This window comes from Lynx canadensis, chromosome X, assembly GCF_007474595.2.
Source record: "Lynx canadensis isolate LIC74 chromosome X, mLynCan4.pri.v2, whole genome shotgun sequence".
NCBI lineage: Eukaryota > Metazoa > Chordata > Mammalia > Carnivora > Felidae > Lynx > Lynx canadensis.
Window position 1 is genome coordinate 41,567,951 of NC_044321.2, and position 22,055 is coordinate 41,590,005.

Genomic DNA, 22,055 nt, shown 5'->3' on the forward strand with positions numbered 1-22,055 from the left:
AAGGGAAACCTTTATGCCATACCAGGTTAAAGCAGATTCTTGCTTAGTATTGTGCAAAAATTATCCTTCCTCGCACATTCATTTTACTGCTGTGTGGTTGCCTTTATTGCTTAGACTTTCTCTCTGTCTTTAAACTTCTGACAATCTGTATGCCTGAAACTGTCTCTATTCCACCTTATATAAAAGTTCCTTTCTTTCAACACTTTGGAGTTATTACACCCTAGTCTGCTTGCATCTGGTATGGTATTTGAGAAATCTGATGTCAGTTAAATTACTTTTGCTTTGTAAGTAAACTTCTATTTCTCTGTAGATGTTTTAAAAATCATTTTTTGGGGGCACCTGACCGGCTCAGTCGGTGGAGCACGTGACTCTTGATCTCGGGGTTGTGAGTTTGAGCCCCACGCTGGGTGTAGAGATGACTTACAAATAAACTCTTTAATAAAATAAAATGAAAATAATTTTTGTTATCTTTCATAATCTGGAATTTTACTGTGTCTAGGGGAGTGTATATATGTGCATGTCTTTATCTATTCTGTTCAGCATACTATGATCCCTTTAAATCTGAAGTCATCTAAGTCTGAGATATTCTCACTCATTTTTTTAATTTAAGCATTCTGTCCTTACGAGGCTACTATTAGATGGGTCTTGACATGTATACATCTATCCTCCATATTAATTAGCATTTCTTTCATTTACTCCATCTCTATCCATTCCTCATCATGTTTCTTGCCTTTTCAAATGCATCTGTTTTAATCAGGAGACTATAGATGCTGGAGAGGATGTGGAGAAACGGGAACCCTCTTGCACTGTTGGTGGGAATGCAAATTGGTGCAGCCGCTCTGGAAAGCAGTGTGGAGGTTCCTCAGAAAATTAAAAATAGACCTACCCTATGACCCAGCAATAGCACTGCTAGGAATTTACCCAAGGGATACAGGAGTACTGATGCATAGGGGCACTTGTACCCCAATGTTCATAGCAGCACTCTCAACAATAGCCAAATTATGGAAAGAGCCTAAATGTCCATCAACTGACGAATGAATAAAGAAATTGTGGTTTATATACACAATGGAGTACTACGTGGCAATGAGAAAGAATGAAATATGGCCCTTTGTAGCAATGTGGATGGAACTGGAGAGTGTTATGCTAAGTGAAATAAGCCATACAGAGAAAGACAGATACCACATGGTTTCACTCTTATGTGGATCCTGAGAAACTAAACAGGAACCCATGGGGGAGGGGAAGGAAAAAAAAAAAAAAGAGGTTAGAGTGGGAGAGAGCCAAAGCATAAGAGACTCTTAAAAACTGAGAACAAACTGAGGGTTGATGGGGGGTGGGAGGGAGGGGAGGGTGGGTGATGGGTATTGAGGAGGGCACCTTTTGGGATGAGCACTGGGTGTTGTATGGAAACCAATTTGTCAATAAATTTCATATATATAAAAAAAACAAAAAACAAATGCATCTGTTTTAATATCCAACCTAGCCCACTGAATTATTTATTTGAGAAATTAATATCTAGTATTCCTAATAGTTCTGTAAGCAGAAAGAGCTGGGGTCCCCAGAAAAAGAAAAACAGACACAGCTTTCTTGACATAAGAAAAGTTATTTTAGGCCCCCAGTCGACTTGTAAAAGAATATAACAAACAGTCACTATCAGGCCAGGAGATAGTCTAATCCCACTCAAAAGTGAAGACTGACCAGATGCATGCTGAGTTATCTTTGCAGGATCTAAACCCCTTTAAGCACTCAGAGACTGGATGATCTGGAGCCAGAGAACTGATGATGCTGGCCCTTGCTGGCCCTTGTGACTTTGACCTGGACTCAGTCACCTTAAAATGACTTTTGCCCCAGTTCCGTGCTGTAATTCCCTATTGTGCAAGCCCCTTCATAAATATGTATGCACTCTTAGCTTAAAACAAACCTGGTTTTAAGGGCACCTGGGTGGCTCAGTCAGTTGAGCATCCGACTCTTGATTTTGGCTCAGGTCATGATCTCAAGGGTTCGTGAGTTCGAGCCCTGCATTGGGCTCTGTGCTGACAGCATGGAGCCTGGTTGGGATTCTCTGTCTCTGTCTCTCTTTCTTTCTCTCTCTCTCTCTCTCTGCCCCTCCCCCATTCTCAAAATAAATAAATAAGCTTAAAAAAATTAACCTGGCTTTAGTTGTTGGAGGAGACACTGCTTTGGGAAATATCTCTGGTGTTCTCCTATACCTGTTGCAAGTAAAACCCTTCCTTTTCTTATTCTTTGGCTTAGTTTTGTCTTTTAGCTAGACACCTACCAAAAGGTGAACCCGGGTTCAGGTAAAAGTTCTATATAACCTTCTGGGAAGATATGTAGCCTGGACATTCCTTGTGGGTTTGAGGGTTTGGAGGTTGGTATGTCAGGGTAGAGAACTTCTAGAGTTGTCCTCTGGGCTCAGCTAATCCTTCTTTTCCCTCCCCAGCCTGTGACTCTCCAAAGGAACTTCCAGGACTTCTGCACCAAGTGAGGATGTAGAGGGGCTTCGGTGGGGGGGGGGGTGTTATTTGTTGTAGTTTCCTAGCCCAGAGGGTGAAGGGAAGAATGCCTGCCTATATACTGGCTAGCCTGACTGCACATTTTCTATGAGCTTTCCAAACCCACTCTGCCCCGATGTAACCATGCCTCCTCAGACTGGCACTGGGCCAGCCCTGCCACTTTTTTGCTTTGTGGTGCTTACAGGACAGGTAATGAGCCTTCCAAAAAATATAAGGAGACAAAAGGACACAGTTAGAGAGCTCCACCTCAGCTTATCCTCCATCGATGACCTCTGACCTTTTCCCACTCTGGGCCATCGCATCCCCGACTGGGGACCAAACCATCAAGAGTTTTGTGACTGGGAAGTATTCTGAAACCTGACCAGCTCCTTACCTCTTCTGTGGTATCTGCTATTGCTTGTTCAACATCTTCATCTATAGCTACATTTACATTTTATTTATTTATTTGCTTACTTACTTACTTATTTATGAGTTTGTTTATTTTGAGGGGGGAGGGGCAGAGAGAGAGGGAGAGAGAGAATCCCAACCAGGCTCCATGCTGTCAGCACAGAGCCCGACGCAGGGCTTGATCCCACACACTATGAGATCATGACCCGAGCCAAAATCAAGAGCCGGACACTCAACTGACTGAGTCACCCAGGTACCCTGCCTTATATTTTAGCAGACATTTGAAGTCATTACTTAAGACAACAACAACAATAGCTGAAATATATATACCAATTACCATGTGACAGGGGCTATTCTAAGTGCTTTACATATATTAACTCACGTAATCATCATAACCATCCAGTGAGTTCAATAACTATCCCCAGTTTACTCTTGAGTAGACTGAGGCACAGAAAGATTATGTGACTTACACAAGGTTACACTGCCAGTAAATTGAGAAGCCAGAATTTGACCATGTGCAGTTTGACTCCAGAGTTTACACTTTAAAAAGCAACTGTTCTACAATTCTACCATTAATTTGCATCTACAGTCATCCCTTAAACAACATAAGAACTCTCTTTTCTTTCCTCTTCCTCCCCTCATCTCCCATGTTTATATTACCTGGAATTTTAGTTCAAGATGGTGATCTTTAAAATTTACAATCAAAACTTATTTAGACTTTTCAATGAATGTTACTATTTTTCCCCTCACCATTGCTTACCAGAACCCCCTTCTGGCTCCTTAATCCAGTTTTCTTCTGCTGGATCACATACCCTAATAATCCTTTAAGAAGGGGTAGGTGTGTGATGAATTTTCTGAAATATTTTTGCTCTCATCTGGATTATCTTGTCTAGATACAGGTTTTTTGAAATATAGGTTCAAAGTTATTTTTCATCAGCTCTTTGAAGAACTCCTCCACTGTATTCTTTCTTCTCTCTTTTCTTGCTGGGACCTTTCAGGATTTTGTTATCCTTTAGGATTTTATTTTTAACCTAGAAATTTTATTTCTATGGTGTGTGTGTGTGTGTGTGTGTGTGTGTGCATGCGTGTAAATCATGCTTAGAATTTAGTGGCTCTTTTCAGTTTGATGATTGTCTTTTTTCAGCTCAGAAAATTCTAGAACATTATTTCTTCAAGTATTGCCTTCTCCCCACTGTCTATTTTCTGTGTCTGAAGCTCCTATTTGATGAATGTTGAAACTTCTGGGGCCTATCCTCCATTTCTTTTATTTCTTTCATACTATCTACTTCTTAATCCTTTGTGCTGTAATGTGAAGTAATGCCATTGCATGAACACATTTTTTTTTCATTGAGCTACTCCAGTTTCTCTTATTGATCTGCAAAAGCTTGTTTACATATTAGGGATAATTACTTTTAATTTGTCGCATATTGTAGGAGACCAGAATATGCCACCCCAAAATATGCCTCTTTGGCATAAGGATGGCTTTGAGCTAATCATTTTGAGAAACAGCAGATAGAAGCTCAGGTCATGATCTCGCAGTTTGTGGGTTCGAGTCCCGTGCCAGGCTCCATGCTGACAGTGCGGAGCCTGCGTGGGATTCTCTCTCTCTTCCTCTCTGCCCCTTCCTGACTCGCATTTTCTTTCTCTCTCAAAATAAGTGAATGAACTTTTTAAAAAAATAATAAATAAGCTTTTTAAAAAAGCCAGCTTGTTGAGCTTTAGTGTTGAGCCTAGTGGCAGTAAGGAATGAAGAGTGAAATAAGAAGGATACCATATTCAACTACAGTCAACTGCCCTATTTCTAAATATAGAGAGGAGAAAGATTATTATCTGTGGTGGCTTGCACATGCATTAAAAATTATCTGGGAAGATAAACAAAAAGTCTCTTAAACATCCAGAAACTTCTCTCATAAAGAAACACATGCGAATTTTAACAGCAATACCATTTTCACCTAGTAGGTTGGCAAAAAATCCATGTCTCATGACTCAGGATGTTGGCAAGGCTGTGGTGAAATTGGCACTCATACACACTGCCAGTGGGAGAGCAAGATGGCCATGCTGGCTCCTGTTGGACCTGCCATGCTTGTTTCTACCTCAGGGCCTTTGCACTTGCTGGGGCCTCAGCCAAGAACACTTTGTCTAAATAAGCATGGGACTCACTCCTTCTTGCCAATCTAGGACTGACTCAGCTCCTTGTCTGCTCGACAGTGAGGCCTCCCTGACTACCCCCTCACTGCCCCCTGCACACCACACTCACATCACTTATTTTCCTCACAGTGTGCATCTTTTTTTAAGCTTATTTATTTATTTTGAGAGAGCCAGAGACAGCCTGAGAGGGGGAGAGAATCCCAAGCAGGCTCTGCACTCCCAGCACAGAGCCTGATGTGGGGCTTGAAACCACGAAACTGTGAGATCATGACCTGAGCAGAAACCAAGAGTTGGACGCTTAACTGACTGAGCCACCCAGGCTCCCCTCTAAGATTTTATTTTTAAGTAATCTCTACACCTCACGTGAGGCTTGAACTCACAACCCTGAGATCAAGAGTCGCATGCTCCACTGACGGAGCCAGCCAGGAGTCCCTCATAGTGCTCATCTTTATCAGAAATAATTAATCTCTTTTCCTCTCTTCTGCTAGATCAGGGATCAGCAATTTTTTTTTCTGAAAAGGGCCAGATAATAAATAGCTTAGGCTTTGTGGGCCATGTGGTCTCTGTTGCAACTCGTCAGCCCTGCTGTTGTAGCAATAAATAACCATAAACAATATGTAAGTGAGCAAGCATTATTGTGTTCCAATAAAAGATTTGCAGACACTGAAATTTAAATTTCATACTTTTCAGGTGTCACAAATTATTCCTCTTCTTATTTTTTTTTCAAGTACTTAGAAATGTGCAAACTATTCTTGGCTCAGGCCATACAAAAAGAGGCAGCAGGCTGCTGAATTTGGCCTGTAGGTCATAGTTTGCCTACTCTTTTGCTAGAACACCAACTATAGGGATTATTGTCTGCTTGATTCAACCCCAGCACCTAGAACAGTGCCTGGCACCCAGTAGGCTCTCAAGAGGTTTCTTGAGTGAGGAAGTGAATGGAACAATGAGTTGAGTAGCAAGTTACTGAAGGAGCGGAGAAGTGAGTGAATACTTGAGAGCCAGTTCAGTCCTACTCTCAGGGCCTTAGTTTACCCCTGTCTGAACCTAGGCAGACTCCCCCAAGAAGACTTAGAAAGAGATGAGAAGGCTGAGACCAGAGTTGCAATGCAGCATCTTTATTCTTCCCCTTTAGCTCGAGGGTGATCCTGACAAACAGCTTCTGCCAAGAGAGGCAGAAAGGACTGGGCTGGGCAGGGATTCCCCAAAGACCTGGTCTCCTCCTCCTCCCATGGTGTTGGGCTTAGGGCCATGATCCAAGCTCAGCATCCCTGGGGAGGAGGGAAGTGGACCACTCTGCAACCTCTGCAGCCCCCTACCTCCAACAGCCATGATAATGGGAACCAGCCACCTCCACACAACAGGCAGGAGGGACCCAGGAGAGGGGCCCCATCTTCCTCCACGTGCACAGGAGCATGCGCACGGGGGCCCAGGGAGGAGCAGGGCATGGTCAGTGTCCAGACACAGGGCTCCGGACTGTGGCCCAGTTGGCAAACATAAAGCCTAGACTGATTGCCATGAAGAGGACCCCCAGGAGACCAAAACACAGAGCCTGTGGATGAGAGGGAGACAAGATGCAGTTGGTTGGGTCTCCACACCAGAGCTCCTCCTGAGAATGTCCCTCTAGCCCTCCATCCCCTCCAGAGTGCCCCATGCATTCCAGACCCTCCTGCTCCCTCCCCTTCCTCAAAACCAGCCCCTTCCTAAGAATTCTTCTTTCATCCTTCTAGAACACTTCAGAGAGTACTCTCCTATATCCTCCTTGAAAGTGCTCCTGACCCTCTTCAAATAGTACTCCTTCTGTTGTCTGTAGAATGCTCCCTCTGTCTTTGCAGACCCTGCTGGTACTCTGTCTGCTCAGCCCCTTTCTAAGACAATCTCCTTCATTCTTCCAGACCACCTGCTCCCTTCCCCCCAGCCCCCTCTTGAAAATGTTCTTTTTATCTCTGGCCATCCAGGAGTGCTCTCTCCTCAGAATTCTCCCTCTTCCCCCAACCCTCTCCTGGAATGCTCACCTGGATCTTAGGCCAGGAGTAGAGGGGCTCCACCTCAGTTGGTACAATGCGGAGGTAGAAGATGCTAGGAAGGATGAAGATGAGGCTAGGGGCTGAAGTGGACCCTGAAGGACAAGCAGGAGGGACAGAAGCCAATGTAAGTTTGGGGTACCAGGCCCGTATTAGGTGGGGTCTGGGATTGGGGTTAGGGGTACTAACCAATAACCCCAAAGATATCCCGGATGGTTGGCACACAAATGACAAGAACATTGACCAAGACAAGCAGGATCAGGGCTATGGCCACGTGTCGTGGCCAGCTGAAGTCTCTGCTTGGGAAGAACAGCTGCTGCAGGGCCCGGCGGATCTGTGGTCAGAGTAGGGCAGGACACCAGTCAGGGCCCACGTGCTGCCTCCCCACTCCATGCGGTCATCTGACTTTAACTCCACCCTCCATCTGAGCACCCATCGTGCCTCCACCCTGTGTGAGATGCCTGATTCCCCCTCCATCTGACTATCTACATGTCCCCCTCGTCTGACCACCCATCGGTGCCTCCACCTTCTGAATGAGTATCCCGCCGCCCTTCTGACGATCCATGTGTCTTCCTTCTGTCTGATCACCCATCGATGCTTCTACCCACTATCTGAAATCTCTGCCTCCCTGTCTGACCACCCTCTTGTCCTTCCATTCTGTCTTAGATCCCTGCCTCTCTTTTGCCATCTGACTACCTCAGCCTCCCTCCTCTGTCTAGTCATCCCACCTCCCCATCTGAGAGCCTTGGCCCCCCCTTATACCTCACGACTTCTGCCTCCACTCTTTTTCTGTCCATCCCTGTTTCTTCATTCTGAGTGTCCATCTCTATGCCTCTACCCTGTCTGAGTATTCTTGCCTCCCTCTTCTGTCTGGCCAGACATCTGTGCCCCCTCCCTCCAACTAACTACCCCTCTCCCTCTCATTCTCTCTGCCCTGACATCTATCCCCCATCTGTCTGACCATCTATTTTTGCGTTCTCTGTCCATCTGCCAACTTTGCCTTCCCTATCTGTCCATCCCTGCCTCCTCCATCCATAAATCCACTCCTATCTCCCTCTTCTGTCTGGCCAGACATCTGTGCCCCCTCCCTCCAACTAACTACCCCTCTCCCTCTCATTCTCTCTGCCCTGACATCTATCCCCCATCTGTCTGACCATCTATTTTTGCGTTCTCTGTCCATCTGCCAACTTTGCCTTCCCTATCTGTCCATCCCTGCCTCCTCCATCCATAAATCCACTCCTATCTCCACCCCCCAGTCAGACATCCATGCCTATGCCTTCTACATCCATCCACATCCCTCCACTCCATGGGCCCACCCTCAACCCCACGCACAGGGAACAGCACAACTGGCACAGTGAGAGTCACGGCGAGCAGCACTGCCAGGCGCACACAAAGGATGAGCAGGTCCTGCTGGCTGTACATGTGCAGCATCTCCGCCTCCACGCTATCTGGGATGTGGGACATGGGACATGGGATGCAGGATGTAGTGGGAGCACTAGGACCAGTGTCCCAGAAACACAAACTCATACACACACACACACACACACACACACACACAACAAAATCTACATGTGTGATGTGCACCCTCTGTTTGGAAACTGATGGGTCCAGGGCACGGAGGAAAAGCACTCAGGTTCCTGCCCCAGCAGTCTGCCCACTCCCCACTCCAGCCCCCACCCAACCCTGGCCCCAGCCCCACTCACTGTAAAAGGTGAGGTATCCAAAGGTCGCAGTAAGCCCATACATGCAGAACATGGCCCCAATGGACACGTTGGCCACAGCCTGCATTCTGTGCTTGGAGGGCCTGAGTCATAGAGGTTATGGAACTGTCATGCCCAGACCCCTGGACTTGGTACAGGCACTTCCAAAGTAGCCTGCACTTTCCAGAGTCCCCTTGTTCCTGAGCTGACATTCAGCTGGTACATGCTGGGATGCCCATCTCTACCTCCCCTGTGTGATTAGCCACGCCTCCCTCTGTCCAGCCATCTCACCCCATATGACCATCTTTGTCCATCTCCTCTGTCTGCCCATCTCTGCCTTTCCCTCACATCTGACCATCCATGCTGTGCCCCCATCTGATCATCCACACATCCCCCTACCATATAATCCCTGCTCCCTCTTTTGTTCACCCATCCCCCATTCTATCTCCCCATCCCCATCTCCTCATCCCCATCCACGTATGCTACACCCTCCTTCTGATCATTCCTGCCTCCCCACTCTGTCCATTCACACTTGTACAGGATGTTAAAAGTAGAATATTTAAGCCCTAATCAGTAAAAAGTCACCGCCCTGCATTCCCCAAGGCCACTTCAACCGCCCCCCACCACCGGCACCAACTAGCCACCATCAAGCTACAGTACAAGGACCACTTGAGGGGCTGTCGGACATTATGACTCTCCTACCAGTTGCTGGCCCATCACATATGCCCACTTGCCTGCCCACTCACCGGCAGAGCTCTGTGTAGATGGGCAGCACCTCAGGGTGACAGACGAAGGCAAAAGCCATAATGGGCACCGTGTAGAACATCTAGGGGAATGGCCCAAGTACATGAGGTTAGAGCCTACAGGGTTATATCCCCTCCTCATCCGCCTGACCCCACCATTGCACTCCATATAAGACACATGGAAGCCCCCCCGATATCTGATGCCCAGCTCCACTGTGAACAGAGTGGACCATGTGACGGGACCAGAGGGCCTAAGTGTGGTGCAAGCTCCAAACACATGCCTGCACACCCACCTGTGAGTCAACTGTGAACATATGGGCCTCACAGCTTCTGTTGAGTCCCTGGATGGGAAGGGCCGTAGGGTTCTTGCTCTCCACTTCCGTCTCATTGAGACCTACAGGACAGCCAAGCTGGAACTTCTTATAGATGACCTGGGGGAGGGTGGGGAAGCGAGGTCATGGGGAAGGCTATGACCCAATGTTCCAAACTCTTGCTTCACTTTTTCATGTTCTTCTCTTTCAGACTCACCGAGATGAGAAAAAACAGCATACAGGTCAAAGAGAGACCGCTGGTATATCCCAGGTAGCCTGCAAGAGGTAATACAGAGAGCCTCAGAAATCCAGGGACTCCCTACAGCAAATATCAAGCCCCAGTTTGGCCTTCAAGGCTACCTCACCCCAGTTAGGCCACATGTTGCACAAGCTTTTACTTCTTCCTGAACCAGCCTCCTCTCCACAGCAAACTCCTATTTATCTGTTAAAACCCACATCAAATAAGCTCACCCCTGGTATTCCATAGCCCTTGAAAATGAGGATTTTCTCAATCTGGCTCCCTTTTTCTGACTCCACTATCCAGTGAACAACACAGGAAGCCTCTTACCCAAGTGTCTCATGAGGGCCAGTGGCAGGATGATTAACACACTGACAATGATGATGAGGAGGTTTCCCTTCAAGAACCAGCCCCTAGGGAGACAGGCAAACACAGTGACTAGCTGCCTGCCAAAGAAAACTGTCAGGCAGACAGTCATAAACAACAGCTGGACACACAGATTTCTACCTGCAGTCAGGGGAGGTGAGCTGACGTCTCAGCTGTGAGAAGCCATTCAGGTAGTCACAGTGAAATATGGCACAATAGGATTGACAGAAACAACCAGACTGATTATCAGACTGTCAGTCAGACACTGTCAGAGGGACACAGCTAAGAAAGAACACACGCACAGCTGGACAAAACTGTGCCATCAGACTCGCCAGCAGACATACAACCAGATGGGCAGAAAATGCCCCAAATCAGTGAGACTCACACAGTCCAACACAGAGTACCAGACACAGAGTGAGTCATGACCCTGGTGTGTCTGACAGGCAGAACAACAGTCTGATGATCTGGTAGTCAGGCAATGATGCAAAGTCAGACAAGAAGTCAGGAACACACACATGTGGTTTTTTGAACAGGTCAAGGTTTGTCGAATATCTAAAAGTAGCCAGGCCAACTTGGCCATATAGCAAAAGACCGAACTAGAGACAAAATCAGCCAGCTGGCTATACTGTTGGAACCAAGTTCAAAAAAAGAGTGGAAACTGTACAGATATTGGAGGGAGGTACCCAGGTAAGACAGTTACACAAAATCAGCTGAAAAACTGCTCATTTGTTCAAAGGAATTTTATTAATTGCCTGCTATGTTCCAGGCATTCACACACTATCTCATACACACAGTTACACAGAAATAAACCAACAAAGCACCATTGGCCATATATATACAGTGGGAGATAATAATAATAATTAGACACACCTAGTCACACAGATTATCAGATACCTAAATGGCTTCAGAATGAAACCAAAGATCTAACAGGATACACAGAGTCAGCCATTATATACAAACAACTGAACAGATTTAGCTAGCAGATGGATCCAAAATCAAACATACAGTCAACTAGACGCATACGCAGAACATCAGTCAAACACACACGGCTGGAACCATAGTACAGAGGACATATAGTCAGAGTAGAGGATCACACACACTCAGCCAGAGAGAATTTTCCAGAAAAAAATGGTTGCCAAATTAAACACACAGGTGGGATTCTACTGGAACATACAGTTGGAGCAAATCACATATACGTAGTTGGCACCACAGTTCGCTGCACACACACGGTTGCAGTTAGTGACCGTGCACTTCGAGCTAGACAGATTTCCGCCAGCCTGATGGACCCTGAATCAAACAGAATCTGCTGGACAGGGAAAGTCAGAGTAAGAAAATGTCAAACACACATGGTTGGGATCGCAGCATTCAGAACACAGCTGTAGTCAGTTGTCATACAGCTGGCCACAGAATCTGCCAGTACAGCAGTCCAGAACCAAATCCACAGAGTTTAGGTCTACTCGATATGTACAGTCGCCTGGTCAGTATCAGAGTGTACTGGACATACGGAGTCGGCTACCCGACAGAATCAGCCAGAACAAGTCACAAAAATCAATGCGTGGTCTGCTGTATAGTCAGATCAACGGTCACACTTTCTGTCGGCATCATAATATGTTAAGAATCACAGTCTGACCAGACTGGCCAGCCCAACAATCTCTGAACACCTAGGAGTCAACTGAGCACAGAGTTGAAGATGGCAGCCAGACCGCACAGGTAGAGTCAGTGGCCTGCAGGCCAGAGCTAAGGGGTGTTTCTCACTCACCCCTCAGAGTCCATGTCCAAGAAGGTGCCGATAACCAGAGGGAGTTCGGATTTGATGATGAACAGGTAACTGGACATGGCTGGTGCAGGTGGGGGGAGGTAATAAGCAGAAGGATTCCCCTCATCCTCCCAGCCCAGCCTGAGGAAGCCCACCCCACCTCACCCTCTTCCCTCAAGCTGATCCCCTACCTCCCAGAGTCCTCACCCCCAACATTGTGCAGACAGATCACCGCAGCCACCACTACTTTCCCTGCAGGCCCCAGCGCCCTCTGTCCCAGCTGCTCATAGGCTCGGATGCCTGGGGTAGGGAGACAGGAAGGAATGCGCTGTGGGTCCAGGAGGCTAGGCAAGGGGTAAGGAACTGGGTGGGGGGTGGAGAGGAGCAGTTGAGGGTCAGGGAAATGAGGAACTGGGGCTTGGGGTAATTGGATCTGATTGATGGAAGCTGGAGATGAGGGTTAAGCAGTTAACTTGGGCTGGGCTTGCAGTGGAGCCTGGGAGGTGGGAATCTGTGACCAGAGAAACGGTTGGGGACCAAATGTGGGTAGTGGGTCGTGGGATTCTTGGGTTGTGAAGCTGGCTTCCACAATTAGGGGGAGCTGGAGACTGAGGAGTGGAGGTAAGAGGTGGAGTAATCTGGGTGTGGGGAGGGTCTGAGAAATGAGGTTTGACGCCAGACTGAGGGTGAGGGGTGAGGATTGAGAAGAGGAGATCTGGGAGCCCAGATAAGTTCTGAAGGCCAAGGTGCGGTTTGAGGTCTGGAGTCCAGGGAGTTAAGTATGGGGTCTGGGGTCCTGGGTCCAGGATCTGGGATCCATGTGGTACTTTCAGAATCTAGGGTTTGGGTTGAGGTCTAGGGTCTCGGGTCAGAGGGGTAGATCCAGAGTCTGGGGTCCAAGATCTGCGTTGAGCTCTGGCCTTACCTACAACACCGGCACAGGTCAGCAGGAGATGGATGGAATATGAAGATAGAAACGCAATGCATAGCAGCAGGGCCCTGTGGCAGATGGCACAGCTCAGACTTGGCCCCCAGGCCTCCTGCATGTCCCACACAGCACCCCTGCCCCCTGGCCCAGGCCACCCCGGCCGCCCCAGACTCACAAGAAGAAGAGGACCCCTGTGTGAGCCATGGCATAGGCCAGTCCCAGGATGCCACTGCCCATGATGGCATTGCTGAGATTGAACACGGACATTCCAAACGATGTCTTCCCTTCGAACTGCGGGTAAGGGCCAGGCCGGGCACACATGGGGAAGGAGATCAGGTAACGGGACCAGCGCTGGGGCCCAGGAAAGACTAGGGGAGAAGTGACCAGGGCGGGGAGAAGCCCAGAAAGGACTATAGGACGGAAACTAGGAAGGAAAAAAAAGTGGAAGCCAGGGAGAAGCTGGGGAAGCAAGAGCTAGGAAGGAAGAACTAGGAGGAACTTTGGAGGGGAGCAGCTGGAAATGGAGAGGAACAGGGGAGGAGGGCGGAGCAGCCACCAGAGGCAAAACAGCGAGGGAGGAGAGCGGCTGGGGACAGGAAATAGCCAGGCAGGGAACCCCTGGGAAGAGGGAACAGTAGGGGAAGAGATGAGCTGGGCAAGGTGCAGCCAGGACAGATCCTGTGAGGTCACTCACATCCATGAACTCGATTGGCTTCCTCCCAGGAGCAGGAGGATGGCTGGGCAGGAAGCCCTCGCGTTCCTGCCTGTAGCTGGAGAAGGCAGGGAAATTGGGGCTGGTGAGAGGGTAATCCTGACCTCTAACCTTTGTCCCCCTGGGCCCCCGACTCACCCCAGAGCATCCGCAGGGAGGGCTCCGTTCATCTTTGGGTCCTGAAGTTCCATCCTGTGGGCAGAGAAATGGGGGTGGGGATCAGAGATGGGGGGGCTACAAAGTAAGGAGAGCTAGATGAATAGGGTAGGGGGTCAGACAGAGACAGATGGAGAAACAGAAACAGAGGTGAGGCAAGGGGAACAGGAACAGAGGGATGAGAGAGACTGAGAGATAAATGGAGAGACTCGAAGACAACAGTGAGAGGACGACAGAAAGAGATGGGAGGCAGAGAAGGGAATCGGAGGGGGAGGGATGCCAACAGTTACTCAGACAGGCAGAAAAAGAGGGCAGCGAGAGACAAATAGAGGGGGAGAGGGGCAGAGACTGAGAGAGAAAGAGAGAGAGAGAGAGAGACCAACCCCACAGCAGACGAGATGGCCATTTGGAGCTGGGATAGCCTGTCCTTCCAGAACCCACACTCACTCTGTCTCTCTTACTGTCTCTTTCCTTGCCACCTCCCCCGGCCCCCCCTTCCCTCCACCCTCACCACTTGGCCAAGCCTCTTACTCCTTACAGGGACACGTGTCGGCCCAGCTGCCCCACCCCTCCTAACGCCCCCTACACCCCCCCCCCTCCCGGCCTGGGCCCCGAGCCTGAGCCCAGAGCTGATGCAAGCTGTTGCAGGAGCTGGAGGTGGGGGGCCAACTTGGTGACCTTAACCCCCCACCCCCACCCCATGCTGCAAACTGCCCTCCGCCACAACTCTGAATATCCTCACTAGAGGCCAAAGACAATTCTCCAATCGGAGCCTCCTTCCAGGGATAGAAGTGACCCAGGGACCCCCACTTAATCCCCCTTTTAGGGATCAGATTAGTATTTTTCTCAGACCCCTGTCAAGTCCTAAACACTCGTTCTTCTGGCAGAAATAACTTTAGAGACACTTCCAGACTTAAGATCCTTCTTGGTCTTGGGGTGTCTCAGGAACCTGCTCTGAGCCCTAATCTCCCCCTCCTGACGATGAGCTATCTCAGAAACCTGCATCAAAAGCCCCATCCCAAGGCCTGATGTGTTTCCTGGGGTGGAGGTGCTCCAGGAGGGGCCCCTGTCTTCTGGATGGAGTGTCTCTGAAGATACCCCCTCACCCCGCGCGCGCGCGCGCCCAGAGCTCACTTCCTGGGAGTGCAATATCTCAGAAACTCCCATTCAAAGTCCCCATCATTGCTAAAAGTGCCTCTGGGAAACCCCCTCCCCAAGCCCCTAATCCCCTTCCTGGGAAGGGGAGGGCTCTCAAGGAGTCCCATCCTCAGTCGCGAGCACTTTCTGGAGACTCTCAATCACTTCTGAATTCACTTCCTGGGAGCTAGGTACCATTCAATTCTCCACTAGGGCTAAAAATGTCTCCAGGGGAACCCCCCTCCCCGGAGGTTCCCCCAGAGAACCTCTCCCAGGATCCCCACTCATGCCTCGGGGTCTCCGGAGCCCCAACCCGGCCAGTATCCCCTCCTCACCTCCCTGCTCCTCTCAGCTCCTGAAGCCACCGTAACTCACTAGGGCTCTGGGACCCCACGGCCCCGGCAAGGCTCCCCTTCAGCGGACCCTGCCCCCGCCCCGCCCCGTGGCCAATCAGCTCCTCTGCGCTTGCTAGGTGGCTAATCAGCGCAGCCCGCGCCGCATCTGGCCCGCGGATTATTTTTTTTTTCTAGGAAGAACTTTTAATTTTAATTCAGTTTCCCTCCATCTGGCTCTCGGCTGAGGACAGGGGGTGGGGGAGGAGGGCGCCCTCCTTCACCTGCACCCACGTGGAGAGAGACAGAGGTGTGTGGGGGCCTTGGGTAGGGGGAGGTGGACAGAAAGATTGAGGGGGTAGATCCACCCTTAGAAGGACACGCAGGCAGAGGCAACTGACTCAGGGATCAGACACACGGAGGATGCAGAGAGGAGAGACAGACATCGTAAGGGAAACGATCACAAATAGAGAAAGGCGGGCAGGCGACACAACACAAGGACAGACAACAGAGAGGGCAGAAAGACAGCCATGTTGAGGAGTGGTCGATAGGCAGAGGGGCAGCCATGGGGAGAAAGAGAGGTGCAGGCAGACTCAGAAGCAGACGGGGGAGGGGGGGAGGCCTCCTCAGAAGCATCTGGAGGAAGGCGACAGGCAGTCAGGCCCAGTAATAAACAGGAGACGCAACTGGCAGACAGACAGGTGGACACAGCCAGACACATCCCCAGAGGCTGGGAACAGACACACCGGCAGAGAGAGACAAGGGGAAAGAGGGAGTGGTTGAGGTAGGGAGACACCTAGAGGGACAGATGACGACAGGCAGAGGGAGAGTCAGATTCAGGCAGAGGGACAGACAGGGTAGATGGACAGACCTGGGAGGGGCAGTGCAACAGGTGCAGGAAGACACAGCCAGGCCACTATGGGCTGACCTCAGAGAGAGAGCCTAGCTTAGGCAAAAAAAAGTGCTGGACCCCAGCCCAGGCATTGGGTGGGGATTGTCCACACCCTAACTGAGGAGCCCCACTGTCTGTCTGTCTGTCTGCCTTCTATGTGGGTCTGTCTGTTCACTCTCATCCAAGCATGTGACAGGCATGTCTGTCCCAGGCAAGGCATGTGTCTCCTGCACAGAGTCAGGCGGATCGGACTTGGGGTCCGGGCCCAACTCCACTGGGCTGCTTGAGGCCCTGGTGGACAAGAGGCCTCTGTCTGGGCCTCTTCACCCTCCTGCCCATCCCCCACAGGGAGCACAGAATTCCCGGAAAGGCCAGGGGCTGGCTGGGGCTTCAAAGCTAGCCTAGATGCCCCCACCCTACCCGCAGTCGGAGGAGGGTGAGGGATGGGGCGGTTACTTCCCCCACAGCAGGAGAGAACACTCAGGGGTCACAACCCCATCCAGGGGCTCAGAGGTAGAGGCCGCCTCACCCATCACCCACAGAAGCACAAACTTGCACGCAGACTCACAGCCACACACAGAGAATATGGGCTGACATAAGAACACTCACAGACTGCGCATCGAGAGCCCAGGTCACATTGAGACTACAGTCACATACTCAACAGCCACACCAAAGGACTCACTATTCCAGGTATCATCACCCCCAGCCTCAGCGTCGCGTCCAGAGAACACAGACTGACACGCGATGGGCTCGTGCTGATTTACAGCCCCTCTAGACTCATGGACATCATCACCCAGGGACTCAACAGCCATACCCTAGGGAGCCGACAGGCAAATCGCGCACAGACTCACAGCTGCACACAGAGCACACAAATATGATTTCCTACAGCCGACAACATCACGCGTGGGCCCAGTGTCTCACAAATCAAATCAGAAGAAACACATATAGGGGTGCACAAACAGGGAAAGCAGGGAGGCAGAGAGTACACTTACTGTCATTACAAAGGGAGAAATCCAGAAAATACATCTCAAACTGCATGAAGAGGAAACAAAGGAACCAGAGAGTACACAAACAGCAGCACCAAAAGAAACACCCAGAGGGCACACACACCTACACTAGCTCACCACAGACAGACACAAACAGGGTGGCAGAGAAGAAAGGCACACAGACACAGGAGACACACGCCTATGGGCAAGACAAACACACTCAGCGCCCATCAGCATTACGAAGGAGACATGTAAACACCCAAGGAACATACACACGACCCCATAGAGACGAACTGCGCAAACAGACCACCGTTGCCATAGTGACACACCCAGTTGCCATAAAGGGAACACAGGAGTTGGACAGGCAGCCATGGTCACAAGATACACCCAGGCAAGTTGCATAGGAAGACACAAGTGGAGCTCACATACGTGTGTTTGTGGCTGAGAACATGTACAGGCAGATGAGATACATTGAGGGTATTCAAATACACACCCACACAAACACACACACACACACACACCACAGAGTCTCCCCTTGTCTATCCCGGCCTATTCTGATGTCTCTCTCCTCTCATGGTCCTCCTCCCCCTAGAGCCATTACACATCTGTGCTAGAGGCTGGCCAGGGAAAGAGACACCTGTTGGCAGAGGCCTTGGCCTACATGGCTACGGTAAGTGTGGCGGGTGGGGTTGGGGGGGGGTGGAGGCTAGGCAGATGTCTAGATTTCAAGAGAAGTCTGAAGCGTCCTGCCCAAAAAAGCTAGTATACCTTGGACAACAAACAGATACCCCCATCCACCACCTCCCAGCAGCAATGTCCTGCCCTGATCATTCCCTGGCCCTCCAACATTGCCCAGCAGGGCCGCCAGGCACACAGCAGGTGCTCAATAAATGCCACTTATCAAGTGCCATATTATCATCATTCTTATTTTTATTTCTGCCAAGTGAACTCTTCTCCGGGAGGGTCGAACCTGCACCCAGCTCCGCACCCTATAGCTTAGCTAAGTTTCAGGGCACTGAAAATGGCAAGTGTTCAACATATGCTGGTAGGAGGGAAAACAAAGGGAAAGGGAAATCTGGCTGCGGAGGGAGGGCAGCTTGCTTTAGAAGGAACAGATGTCTTTAAGCTTGACCGAGGCCTTGAGACTGTGCCAGGGATAAGAATGCTTTGTTAATTCACCGAAGTAAGGTCCTTTCTCGGGGTCATTTAAGGCTTTTGTTGGTTCAGTAAAGCAGACCCTTGTGTGACGTTTGGGATTCCTATCGAGTCTATTAAAAGTCGGCTTGGGTTCCTGTCGGTTCTTATAAGCAGATCCCTGCTTTTCATTAAAACAGGTCACTGAGTGGGAGAGAGCCAAAGCATAAGAGACTGTTAAAAACTGAGAACAAACTGAGGGTTGATGGGGGGTGGGAGGGAGGGGAGGGTGGGTGATGGGTATTGAGGAGGGCACCTTTTGGGATGAGCACTGGGTGTTGTATGGAAACCAATTTGTCAATAAATTTCATAAAAATAAATAAATAAATAAATAAATAAATAAATAAATAAATAAAGAGATTTTTAAATAAGAAAAAAAAAAAAAAAAAAACAGGTCACTGCTCAGCAGCCTTCAGGGGAGGGAGCCACAGAGCAAAGCAGTTAACACCAAGAGCTTTCCCCGCTCTGCCACTTACTAGCTGTGTGGCCTGGAGCATATTCTGAAACCTCTCTGTCTCAGCTTCCCCCCGCGGCATAGTAACATCTAACTCTTAGGGCCCCTGGGAAAACCCGAGTGAATTAACACAGGTAAAGCGCTGAGAACAATGCCTGACACACAGTAATTGCTCAATAACATATTTGTGAAAGGAATTAATGAATTCTTCTCCGCCTGTGAATGCAACCCCCTACTGGGCTGCATTTAGGATTCTAATCTCCCCTTTCAGGCAGGCTCCCCACTGAGACACTCTTCCGTCCCTCAAAGCAGCCCCAGGGCAGCAAGGCTTTTTTGAGTCTGTGTCTAGTCCTCTGCACCTGGACCACCCCCGTCTTTCCCTCCCCCGGTTAGATGCCCTCCGGTACAGAACTGGCCTGGCAGCTCCCAGCTCCTTGACCTCTTCAGGAGGCTGAGGGGAGGACACCTTTACACTCAGTGGGGTGCCGGGTGGGAGCTGCAGGCCGACACCCTACTTCGGGAAAAGCCTGGGGAGTTCAGAGCCTGGATCCTGTCCCCCAATTCCCCCGGGCCCTGCTGGAGGAAGCAAGTTTCTTTGCAAAAAATTAAACATCCTCTTTGTGAGAGGCAAGAAAACAGGACATGGGAAGCATCCCACAGGGTGAACATGGGCCCCCAATGCCTGGCACCCCCTCCTCTCTGTGGAGCAGAGGCCAGGTGGCTTGAACCCTTGCTTTCTCACACTTGCTCACCTCTGCAGGGGAGCCGTTGTTCCCACCGCCCCCACAAGGCCCTGGAGCGCTGCCACCAGCTCTTGCTTCCTCCCTGGCTCTCGGGACTCCTCCAGGAAGTGCTTTCTCCGTGTCTCTGCTTGTCTGTCCACAACTCCCAGGGCCTGGCATAAATGCAGAGCGCACCACTGAGGAAAGAATAAAGGACCAAGGCAACAAAAGCGTGGATTCAACAAACATCTACTGCATGCCACCTGTATGCCAGGCCCTGTTCCAGGGTCGGGAGGCAGCGGTGAAAGGGACAGAACAAAATTCCCACCTAGTGAAGCTCATATTTCTAAGGAATGATGAATCAATCGTTCAGTTCTTTGAATACTCACCAAGCTTGTTCTCACTTCAGGGTCTTTGCACTCGGTGTTGCCTGTGCCTGGAATGCTCTTCCTCCAAGTATTCCTAGGGTGCGTTTCCCTTTAGGTCTCAGCTCAAATGCCACCTCCTCAGAGAAGCCCTCCCTGACTATGCTGTCTAAAAGAAAAATTCGGGGCACCTGGGTGGCTCCTTCGGTTAAGCGTCCGACTCTTGGTTTCGGCTCAGGTCATGATCTCACAGTTCGTGAGTCTGAGCCCTGCATGGGGCTCTGTGCTGACAGTGCGGAGCCTGCTTGGGATTCTCTGTCTCCCCCTCCCTCCATCCCTCCCCTGCTTGCTGTCCATCTCCCTCTCAAAATAAATAAATAAACTTTAAAAAAATAAATAAACTAAAAGAGCAACTCAAATCCTCTGCTACTCTCCATCGCTTTCACCCTACTTTATTATTCATCATGGATTTTATCACCACCTGACAAACATTATATATTTACATACACGATAGTATGTTTAATTTAGTACAGTTATTTTACTAAGTAAATGTATATAGATACCAGCATATTTATATATATCAGCATACACATTTACATATTATATGCATAAGATATGTGTATTATATGTACATGATACAAAATGCATAAATAGGTTATATATTTTCTTATATTTACATGTAACAGTATATTTATATTTATTATATTTCTTACTAACATATAACCTATATACTAGTGGATGTTATACATCACTATATTTCTATATAATCACATATATATCAAGCAGCACATATGTTTATATACCTAATGTAATCTATATTCTCCCTATATATCTACAACCTGAGGATAATTACAGTAACTTCTTCATGTGGTTGTTATAAGGATTAAAATGAGTTCAAGGAAAGAATTCAGCAGTGCACTGGAGCCAAGCACAGGTTTGCAGACTGCTTGTTCCATTTTCAGGAATCCTGTCAACCAGTTGGTAAAGAGCTATTGTTTAAAATGAAATAATATAAACTTACAATTAAATAAGTTAGTTTTTTTAAAAGGTGATATTCGGGGCGCCTGGGTGGCGCAGTCGGTTAAGCGTCCGACTTCAGCCAGGTCACGATCTCGCGGTCCGCGAGTTCGAGCCCCGCGTCGGGCTCTGGGCTGATGGCTCGGAGCCTGGAGCCTGTTTCCGATTCTGTGTCTCCCTCTCTCTCTGCCCCTCCCCCGTTCATGCTCTGTCTCTCTCTGTCCCAAAGATAAATAAACGTTGAAAAAAAAATTTAAAAAAAATAAAAATTAAAAAAAATAAAAGGTGATATTCAAAACTCGTCACTTCCTGATTATTTTACTACATTTCATTCTTTATGCTCTTGAGGAAATTTACCCCTATTTGAACTGTATGGTAGAAATATTACATAATGGTGCACTACCGCCATCTCTTCCGAACTCTGTGTTCCGTGACTACACTTTGGTAATTTAAAATCTGACAAGACGATACTATGGAAACCATGTAAAACTGGCAAATGTGAGAAATCAGAGCTTCCCCCCCCTTCCCCCCGCCCAGAGAATCGCTTGTTAGTCATTTACCAGCACATCACTGAGAGCACTTTAGGTGCTTTGGCACATTGTAAACGCTATAATGAATGTTTCCATTATTCTATTTGCTTGTGCACTGGGTCGCATGATCTTTTTTTGTGGGTCGAAGTTCAAAACGTTTGAAGAACACAGAATTACAAAAGGACAGACGCTGTGCTAAAGTACACGCATTTAATCCTCCCAATAACTCTGTGAAGCCTATATTAGTGATCCCCATTTTACAGAGGGAGAAACTGAAGTTCTGAAAGGGTACAATTGAAGCAGCGCTATTAATTGGCTGACGTGGATTCGAATTTTGGCGCACAGCGGCTTCAGCGCTTTCGCGCACTAAATTAACGCACTTTCCTCACTCTCACGTTTGCGACCCTAGCAGTAACTTCACCTCGCGCCACGCCTAAAAGGAATGGG

General features: G+C 49.0%; 1 protein-coding gene across 3 annotated transcripts; it reads right to left on the bottom strand.

The window, feature by feature from the left end:
- Positions 1-6,142: 6,142 nt before the first annotated feature.
- On the bottom strand, positions 6,143-15,532 carry SLC38A5 (solute carrier family 38 member 5). 3 transcript variants are annotated; one of them, XM_030305262.1, is made up of 16 exons: positions 15,452-15,532; positions 13,962-14,015; positions 13,806-13,881; positions 13,287-13,402; positions 13,109-13,182; positions 12,391-12,483; positions 12,187-12,265; positions 10,392-10,474; positions 10,041-10,099; positions 9,806-9,943; positions 9,516-9,595; positions 8,773-8,873; positions 8,402-8,517; positions 7,259-7,403; positions 7,061-7,164; positions 6,143-6,597 (listed from the first exon to the last, which is right to left on the bottom strand). In XM_030305262.1, exons 2-16 carry the CDS (start codon positions 14,012-14,014, stop codon positions 6,496-6,498), a joined length of 1,419 nt encoding a protein of 472 aa, XP_030161122.1. In that variant the 5' UTR covers position 14,015; positions 15,452-15,532; the 3' UTR covers positions 6,143-6,495. The 3 variants fall into 3 exon arrangements, with proteins under 3 accessions (XP_030161122.1, XP_030161121.1, XP_030161123.1); XM_030305261.1 differs by lacking the exon at positions 15,452-15,532 and adding an exon at positions 14,363-14,407; XM_030305263.1 differs by lacking the exons at positions 7,259-7,403; positions 15,452-15,532 and adding an exon at positions 14,363-14,409.
- Positions 15,533-22,055: the final 6,523 nt, after the last annotated feature.

Excerpts from the sequence above, each read along its gene's own strand:
- SLC38A5 (XM_030305261.1), bottom strand. The coding sequence starts at position 14,385 with ATGGCCATCTCGTCTGCTGTGGG. Across the intron at positions 14,016-14,362 it reads GCCATCTCGTCTGCTGTGGG|GATGGAACTTCAGGACCCAA; the intron begins GTTGGTCTCTCT and ends CTCTGCCCACAG. Across the intron at positions 13,183-13,286 it reads ACAGGGGTCCTCTTCTTCTT|GGCCCTGCTGCTATGCATTG; the intron begins GTGAGTCTGGGG and ends CATCTGCCACAG.